Below are 10,001 nucleotides of genomic sequence, written 5' to 3' on the forward strand. Positions count from 1 at the left end.
CTGATGGGGAAGGTGATGGAGATTAGCCTCACAGACATTAAGTTAGCTGGCATAAATACCCTCCTGGGAAACCAGGATTTTTATTTGCAACCTTTCTGAGGGTTTGTATAGAAGATTCCTCTTTCTGTGTTAATTAACATACCTGCACTAAAAGTTGGTAGACTCTTCTCAAAATCTCAAAATATTTTCATGGGCTTTACTATAACTGTTATGGTCATGAGAAGAGCAGAGCAGGGCAATGAAACAGCTGTTGTGGAATTCATCATCCTCGGTTTCCAAAGTATCCCAGAAGTACAGTTTATCCTCTTCCTGTTGTTTCTAGTGACCTACATTACAACTGTGTCAGGGAACCTCCTGATCATGATGCTGGTTGTGACTGATCATCACCTTCATAACCCCATGTTTTTTTTCCTGGGGAATCTGTCATTCTTGGAGACCTGTTACACTTCCACCATCCTGCCCAGAATGCTGGCAAGTTTCCTAACAAACAAATATGTTATTTCACTTAGTGGTTGTTTTCTGCAGTACTTTTTCTTCACTGGGCTAGCAGGTGCAGAATGTTGTCTCCTGACTGTCATGTCTTATGACCGGTACATTGCGATATGCAAACCATTGCATTACACAGCCATAATGAATGGCAGGTGCTGCCTCCAGTTAGCAGGTGGATCTTGGGCAAATGGGTTGTTGGCTAGTGCCATAGTCACCTCTCTGATGCAACAGCTAACTTTCTGTGGCCCAAATGAAATTGATCATTTCTTCTGTGACTTCATGCCGGTGGTAAAGCTCTCCTGCAGTGATACCCACTGGATTGAGCTTGTAACGTTCATCTTGGCCTCCCTTTTGACACTACCTCCATTTCTCTTGACACTCATATCTTATGTGTACATCAGCAACACTGTCCTCAGGATCCCATCCTCCACAGGAAGGCATAAGGCTTTTTCTACCTGTTCTTCCCATCTCACTGTGGTGACACTTTTCTATGGGACCCTGATTGTTGTGTACTTGGTGCCAAAACCAAACACACTGGGAGACCTCAGCAAAGTGTTCTCTGTCTGCTACACAGTTCTGACTCCACTGGTCAATCCCGTCATCTACAGCTTAAGAAATAACAACATAAAGAAGGCTTTGAGAACTGCTGTGAACAAATACAGGGGGTTTGATAAGGCGTGAACAAGGTCTTGTCAATTATTAAGTGAAACTGAAAGATCAGCCTTATGAAAACTATGCATCGGAACATAAGGTAGTCTTTTTCCCTGGAAAGGAGACAAAGCTTCCAACATCCTGAGAGTGCCGTGTAAGCAAGTGCCCTAGCTGCTGGGCTGTTAGGGCAATTTCTTTCCTTGGACTAATTAATGCTTAAGCATTTCTACTAAAGAACCCAACATCCTTATAGGAGAGAAATAGCATAGGTGTCTCCAGTATTTCTGTGCTTGCCAAGTGTTTGGATTTATATCGACATCCAAGCTCTCTGATTTTCAGAACTGCTTTCAAGATGGCTCATTGTCTGGTCTAGAAGCATGAAAAATGATCTAAAAGTGAGAGGAGAGTTATGAATACATTTAGCTCTGCCCCTGCTGACAATATGGGCCCAGATTGCAAATACAGAAGCTATAAATGTAATCTCTACTGATCAGGTAAGTACAGCCTATGAGGTATGTGCCTTTTTGAACCAGCAGACCAGATGGGTTTCTGAAAAGCATCTCAACAGCACTACATGCCTGTCAGTGGGCAAATGATTTGATTCCCCTGAACTGAGATTCCAAAACACACACTGGTGTGGTTTCGTGTGCACTGTTTCCTAGACTTTTATTTCAGTTGTGACTAGAGCTAAGGAAATGTAGTTGTGTGGTAGAAGGATGAATTTCAAGTTTGTCCTTTAGTTATAACTCTGGTGTATCTTTGAGCAAACCTGTTCTACTGAGTCATTAATTTCCTGGGTGGTCCAGGAACTGCCCTGCCAGTCTCAGCATAGATGAGACAATGGCCTGACCTGGGACATGGCACTAAACCTAGACTAATTGATAGGCTCTATTCATATATTTCAATGTGCTGGTTCACATCCTGGATTGAGAATCTCTCTGTCCCAGAGACTTCTCCCGGCAGTTCCTACCAAAGAATAGATGGGTTTCTACATCGGTAAAACACCTGGAAATCACAGAGGAAGGAATGGTCCCAAAGTACAGACATTTGAACATAGGATAGGAAATGTTTTGTGCACAGCTAAGATGACAAATAGCAGTGTATCATGTATGTGCTGGAGTGGTCAAAGAGGGCCATAGACCAGCTCGACAGAAAAATTGAGGAGAAAAACATTTTGGGGAGTCTCATCCTATCCACCTGAAGATGCTGCTGCAAAGACTCTTGCAACAAAGAGTCCCATCACCATCTGGACAGGGACCAAGCATCCTTTCTGGGAGATTTTGAATCACCTTGTGAGCATTAACCTTTGCAAAGACCCCAATAAATTATTGATACTATTTAATAAACACTCTGTGACCATCTCTGCAACATAATCAGTGGAGGACGTCCTGGGTCTGGCTGGGATGGAGTTAACTTTCTTCAGCCCATACAATGCTGTGCTTTGAATTTGTGGCTAAAACAGTGTTGATAACTGTGTATTAGATTTATGCGGCAAGGTTAGGGGCAAGGAGGTAGATGAGGTGGCAGGAGTGGCCTCTGTGAGAAAAGGTCAGGTGCTGCCCCTGTGCTGGACACAGACAGTTCCAGCCAGCTCCAAAACAGACCCATGGCAAGGAACATCTGAGACCATTAGCCAAGCTGGTGGTGCCTCTGAGAAAACACGGGTAAGAGCAGAAAACCTCAGACAGGCAGAGGAGGAGGGGAAAAAAGAGAGTGAGAAACAACCCTGTGAGCACCACAGCCAGAGGAAAAGGAGGGATGGGAGCAGGTATTTCCCTTCATCCCATGGAGGACCACACGCCAGAGCAGCGTGATGTCTCCTGAAGGAATTGCAGGCCATGGGAAGGACCCCACTGGAGAAGGAGAAAAGCTGAGGAGGAAGGAGTAGCAGAAAAGAACTGTTACGTACTGACCATAACACCCCCAGCCTCCACACCCCCTGCACTGCTTGGGGCAGTGGTCAGAGTAAGGTAGAAGCGTCAGGAGTAATGGAGTGAAGTTGAGCCTGGAAAAAGTTGTTTTGAAATTCAATTATTTTAATTGGCAGTAAATGAAATTAATTTTCCCCAAGTGTAGCCTCTTTTGCCCATGACAGTGTTAATGTAAGTGATCTCCCTGACTTTATCTTGACCCATGAGATTTTCATTCCATTTTCTCCCCCTGTGCTGTTGAGGAGGGGGAATGAGGGAGTAACTGGGTGGGAGTTTGGCCCTTAACCAACATGCATGCACCACAATAACACACCAACATTCTGGCTCTTACTGAACAGCACTTGCACAGCATCAAGGCTTTCTCTCTTCCCCACCCCCACCCCCATGCACACAGAGAGTAGGCTGGAGGTGGGCAATAGCTTGGGAGGGCCCATAGCCCTCCAACTGACCAAAGGGATATTCCATGCCACATGACATCATGCTCAGCAGTAAAAGCTCAGGGAATGGAGCAGGAAGGGGAAACATTTTTGGTTACAGCATTTGTGTTCCCAAGCAACTGTTACACATGCTGATGCTCTGTTTTCCAGGCATTGACTGGACATCTGCCTGCTGATGGGAGGTAATAAAAGAATTTTGCTTTGCTTGCACACACAGCTTGTGGTTTTCCTATTAAACTGTCATCACCTCAATCCATGAATCTTCTCCCCTTCCTTCCATCTTTCTCGCCCTGGAGAAGGGATTGAGAGAGAGGCTGCATGGGTGTTTGTCTGCTGGCTGAGTCAGCCTCCACAGAGCATTAATTGACACAGTCAGTGGAGTCTGGAGAGTAAACCAGCTCACTCAGAAGTGGACCCTCACTTGGTCGGCTGAGGTGATCTTTATCCACGGCTGAATGTATTGACTAAGGGTTCAATTCAGTCACCCACATGTACATATCTGTTGCCACCTGATACGTCCTAGGATGTCTCCTCTGGTGTCCAACTGTACCTCCAAAAGGGAACAGGTCTACCTCGTACTCTTTCCATCACCACAGGCAAGAAATTGACTTTTCTAGAACATGTTCACAATGAGGTAAAGACTTTAGTTGCTAGATCTGCGCATCAGCGGACGTCTTCAAATCTATAAAATGACATTTCAGCAAAACAAGTCAAATTTCCTAAGCCTTCATTCCTTTTGCATACAAACAGAAATGGGGTTGAGAGAGAGGCAAGCTAGAGAGAGATTATTTTGATTTATGTCATGTATGAGGATTTAAAAAAAACCAAAGAAAGCCCTGGAAAAAAATATCAATTTTATAGACAGAACTATATGAGTTAGTAGTTAGTTTTCCTCCTTGTATTTGTTGAGATTAGTTCTAGAGATGCAGAGATTAAACAGGAACCGTCCACATGTTCCTCTTGGAAGCCATATTCACCAGGACCCTGAAGGCACAGTGGTGCTCTAATTTTCCTCACCAGTGCCATCTGGGATCTCCACCTGTGCATCCTTCTGTCCATAGGTCTACCAGCTCCAAATAAGCTCAGGCCCAGACTTCTCCCTGCCACACACACACACACACACACACACGCCTGAGCTGTGTCATAGGTAAGCCTATGCTCAGCCCTGTCCCCTGCTGTTCCTGACTTGTTTCAAGGCCTCCTGAAAGGAGGAAGCTACATGACAGCAACCATGCAATCATCTTACTATACATAATAACATCCACTGAGATACCTCTATGATTAGAAAACTTCTCCATCAAAGTTTCTACATAAAGATTCATTGCATTCCAAATATGTGCTTTTTAGAAAGTTTCTAAAAATTCAGTTCAGTAGATATAATCAGAGTATCAGATCGTGAGCAAGTTTGGATTAATCCTTCCAGCCCTACTTTTGAGACTAAAAGTTACTTACACGGTAGAATCCATTTATTTTGATACAAATACTTAATTAAGGAATTACATAGTTTTTTCTATCCACTGTGGGAAAAATTTATAGGAGCTAGTGACATGCTAGTGGCAAAGCCATTAAAATGTTAATGAAAGCACACTTGGTTAAGAGGTTTTCTGAAAGGCAGCTCTTACTTTACATAGTAGAAAGGTTTGTTGCCTTTCTGGACAAGACAATTTCCTTGCAATTCTGTCATAGAACCTTGGTTCATTTTCCACCAAAAATGGAGAATTGTGTCTTGTGCAGCACAGGCGATGAAGTATTTCAGATGGCTTCTGGTAGCGTCACTGTGCTTCCAAAGTTATTACATTTACTACTGTATCTCTTAGTTAAAAAAGGAAGCAGGTTCTCAGCTCTTGGTAGCTTGGTAGCACCATCTTGCTGTGGCTTGTCTATTCCTGAATTTCTTCAGGAACAAAGATTTCAGATGAGCACTTCTTGCTTAACTCCATCGAAGTCTTACTTGTTTGGGAATATGTGTGTCTTCATGTGAATATTAAGTGTATTCTGAGAAACAATACTGACTGTACTTTACACCCCTAACCCTCATTTAACATAGAAAGGAATTTAGGCAACGTTTTCCATGAAGTTTCACTTGTTCACTCTCTTCTGTTTGGTTAAGATTGTAATAAATAATAAATAAATGACATAGTGGATAGAAGTTTCTAATATTTCCAGTGTGCTGTAGTATACAGGAGAATTGTCTCTTAGAAGTGGCTCAGACATCAGATGCATATAGGCCCTGCATTTCGGACATATCCATGCCATGGCTAACAAGGAGGAGAGATTATTTCTCCTGAAATGGAAGCGCATGCCTAAGGGGTTTTGCAGAACTGTCCTTGGGCTGAGACTGCTAAGGACCTTGCTGGTCTAGGAGATAGGTTTGACTCTCTGCAGATGGCCTCACATTGACTGGAGAAGTTCCGCAAGTGAGCTGAAGGGCAAGACCAGATCTGAAAATGACCTTGGCAAATTGGAGCAAAACAGTCTTATTTGTTCTCCATGAACACTGTGAGGAAGAGATAAGAGACGATCTCAAATGGCAGGACTGACGTTAGAACAACCTTTCTGAGAAGAGGGATAGTGAATCACTGGCACAGACTGATGAGGACTCTTCTGCTCTTCCAGGCACTGCAGTTTTTCACTGTATCATTCAGCTTCCTAACAGGATCCCCCTGGATGTGGTATAGCCTGCCTAGAAAACAATGGCCTGCATGGAAGCTCTGAAATCTCTCTCTAACCAAATGGTTAATGCAAGCTGCAAAGGGAAAGCGATGCCTTTTCTTCAAAGTGGTGCTGCCTTCTTCCCAGTTTTAAGCATGAACTACCAGGTGGAGAAGAACCTGCAGGAGCATCTGTAAGGTTTCACTATGAAAGGAAGGTGAAAGAACCAGGCCCAGAAAAGAAACATTACAGTAATGTCATGTGAGAGCAGACTTCTAAGAAAGTTTGGCAAGTTTTCCTTCTGTCCTAAGGGGAAAGTGATGACTGCCAAGGATACACTGTAAGGCACTGGGTAGTAGAAAGCACTTCTTGTGTCCCTAGTTATCCATTCTGTTACATCTCAAGTAACAGAACAACATCTCTGTTCCAATTGCAACACTACAAATTGCAGGAGACAACTGAGGGATGCTTTCCCACTCTAATCCATGCCCCAATGTAAATTGCAAACTGCTTATGTGTTCCATGAGTTTGTGCAAAAAGGAGTAAAAACTAGGAAAATCCCTTAGTGTTCTGGACAGATTCTGCCTTTATTTGTAAGCAACAAAGGGATTGGTATTGTTGAAGATGATCTTAAGTTTTACTGAATCTTTAGGTTATGAAATAATCAACTATAAGAACATTTTGATTTTAATAAGTTAGCCCTTATGGTAGCGTTATGTATAGGTTGCTGTGTTACCTATTATTTGAGGCTGTGTTGCTTGAAGTCCCTATTCTCTATTCTCTGGACTCTCTCAACCATAACCAGAGCCTCTAGGTTCTATTGTTCATGGGATGAATTATTTGACAACCTGGCAAGGTAGATATCTAGCTGGCCAACTTGGCAACAGAACCTACTTTTAAGGTGTCCTGAAGTGAACTGCCTTCATTATAATACTAAAAAACACACCCACAGGTCAAGAAGACCCTTGCCCAGGTGAAGACCCTTCCCCCACGCAAGCGTAGTAACAGAAGAGAATGACATAACCGATATTAAAATTATATGTAAATCACTAACCAATCATTGTAACTGGGAGTGTACTATCTTATAATTTTTGTGTATAAATGTAACGGTAATCTAGTCATAGGTGTGCTTGATTTGTGGAAATTCCACCTTGCACCCGGCGCCGTAATAAAGAATGCCTGCTTTCTAAAACTCCAAAATTGAGTCTTAGAGAGTTCTTTATCTGCCGATTTACGGTAACAGTATAATTCAAGGAACCAAGTCACTTTAATGTGATGAGAAAAGCCGGGTAGAGATGTTTGTGCAAGCCAAGGCTTAGTGTTGGAAACTGCCCAAAAGCTCAAAGGAAATGTGTAGAAGAAATCAAAGTTGCTGCCTTGTCACAGATGATCTTATCAGAGATTTGAGCACATCTGCATGTCATTTCTTCCTTCAGTTGTCACAAAGATGCATTTCTGAACTTTTTTTTTTCATTTCATTCTCACAGGGGATCTTCCTGAAAAACACTCCTTTTGTGGGCAGAGGCTTTCTCCAAAAAGCGTAAGCAGGATCAAAAAGCAGAAAGAATTTGTGAAGAAGGCTTGGCCAAAAAAAAAAAAAATCCTGAAAAACAACAAAAAAACCCCATTCCACCAGGTGGGACTCCAGAAAAAATGGATGAGGGTTGAGACAATGTTCTGGTACTTGTCAGATGTTCCCCTTAGACACAGTTTCTGTAGTAACACTGAAAGTCTATTAACACAAGGCCAATGGTATATGTTGGTGCAAAGAATTACTCCAGAATTAAAAGTCTTTTACTCTATTTCTTTAGGTTTCAGTGAACCTGCTTTTGTTTTACTTTGGGAATGTGGTGGCATATCTGAATGTTACAGCGTGGGGTTTTCTCTCCCCCACACTTCTGTATTTGAACCCAGTTAGTAGGATAGACCTAATTTGTCTTTTGAACTGCCTTTTGCTACAGAGGAAGGCATAGAGCTTGTGTGCAAAGGACAGGGAACAACCTCCTCCTGCACTCATACAAGCTCATCCTGGTGTTTACTTTGGGTCAGCCACCACTATGTCCAGATAAGTGTATGCCCCTCCCAAAAAAAAGATGCAGTCAAGTGTTAACCAAGTCCTCAAGCCAGATACAAAACTGCTATCCCAGTATCTGAAGGCTGTAAGGGGGCAAGACAGGTATGCAATATGCTTGCTGTCATTACTGTATCATGTTTAACTGCAGAAGAGCATAGTCATATGGACATTGTTCTTAAAAGATCGCTTCCAACCTGTATTTGTGAAGGGTCTGGAGAACAAGCCTTCTGAGGAGCGGCTGAGGGAACTGGGGTTGTTTAGCTTGGAGAAAAAGAGGCTGAAGGGAGATCTTATCACTCTCTACAACTACCTGAAAGGAGGTTGTAGCGAGGTGGGTGTCGGTCTCTTTTCCCAAGTAACAAGTGATAGGACAAGAGGAAACGGCCTCATGTTATGCCAGGGGAGGTTTAGAGTGGATATTAGGAAAAATTTCTTCACCGAAAGGGTTGTCAAGCACTGGAAGAGGCTGCCCAGGGAAGTGGTTGAGTCACCATGCCTGGAGGTATTTAAAAGACTTGTAGATGTGGTGCCTAGGGACATGGTTTAGTGGTGGACTTGGCAGTGTTAGGTTTACGGTTGGACTTGATGATCTTAAGGCTCTTTTCCAATCTAAATGATCCTATGATTCTATTTTTTAACACTGAACTATTGATTTTGGAGCTTAGTTTAAAAGATGAAAGTGATTATATTTTCAGAATGTAGTTTCCATTTCTACCTGTTTGTGGAGCTGCTAAAATTTTTACTTTTGCTAGGCATTGTTTATGCTAGAAAACTTAATTGTAAGGCTTTCAGAGGATGGAAAACATGGAATTTCTTGGTCATAATAGTGTCTGTAGGCACTACAAGCCTTTCAGCTGTGCTCATTGACAAAATTTCGTAAGAGAGTATGAAAACTAAAAAACAAAAAATCAGCCCCTGCCTCACCCCTCAAACCCACCCTCCTCAACCAGATGAGAGTAATATTGCATGTTGTGGCACTTTTATGGCCCTCCAGGGAACAGGCTACCCATCTGTGCAGAAGAAATCTCCACCTGTTTTCTGCTGAAAAGAAGAGAAGGAAAGAAAGGGCAGACTGGGTGGAATAAAAAGCTGGGAGAGAAAAAAGAAGATACTGAGGATCCAGGTACTGGAAGCACTTTAAAGCATTCAAAGAATATCGTTGCTCTCATCCAGAGGAGCTGAGGTTTGAAGACCTTCAAGCCTGAGTAGCATTGTTGCCTCAAAAAAAAGAATAGGTGACTGCTGTCTTCATGCTTGCTTGCTCACTGCTATGAGAGAGAAGATGTCAATTAAAAAAAAAAATTAAAAAGAAACATATATCAATGTGCACCAATCTGCAACAATCCGCATGCATTGATCATCCCTCCTTTGAACTTAGGAAACCTCATACTAATTTGCTCGGATTGTGTTTGAATGCAAAATTCTCATAACAAAGTGGCTTGATACAGTTATATCCAGAATTTATGCAGGATGAGAGCTCCATGCAGCCTTTTCATTTACTACACCTATTTTAGTACAAACAATATCATAGCTTTAATAATGTTTTTAAAAGCCTAGTATGACTTCAGGGGGATACCCTACTCAGGACAGGAGATTCACTGGGGAATGCTGGTGGAAGGAATCTGAAGCAGGAGCAAAGTACTTCAAGTAGTAATTAGTGAAAGGTCCACGACGACAGCTGAGGTGAGATCAGGGGAGGAGTAAATGCAAGATTTCATGTAACGCCCAATTCTGATGTAACTACCACTTCTGAATGGATGCCCAAAG

The 10,001-nt window shown here is 42.5% G+C and overlaps 1 protein-coding gene across 1 annotated transcript; it reads left to right on the plus strand.

Moving 5' to 3' along the window:
• The first annotated feature begins 210 nt into the window (after positions 1-210).
• On the plus strand, positions 211-1,170 carry LOC103917383 (olfactory receptor 11A1). The gene has a single exon (XM_009324509.1). The coding sequence runs from the start codon at positions 211-213 to the stop codon at positions 1,168-1,170; it is 960 nt and encodes a 319-aa protein (XP_009322784.1).
• Positions 1,171-10,001: the final 8,831 nt, after the last annotated feature.

Source organism: Pygoscelis adeliae, unplaced genomic scaffold (assembly GCF_000699105.1).
Source record: "Pygoscelis adeliae isolate BGI_AS28 unplaced genomic scaffold, ASM69910v1 Scaffold255, whole genome shotgun sequence".
Classification (NCBI taxonomy): domain Eukaryota; kingdom Metazoa; phylum Chordata; class Aves; order Sphenisciformes; family Spheniscidae; genus Pygoscelis; species Pygoscelis adeliae.

Coding starts and splice junctions, on each gene's coding strand:
- LOC103917383 (XM_009324509.1), top strand. CDS start 211: ATGGTCATGAGAAGAGCAGAGCAGGGCAATGAAACAGCTGTTGTGGAA.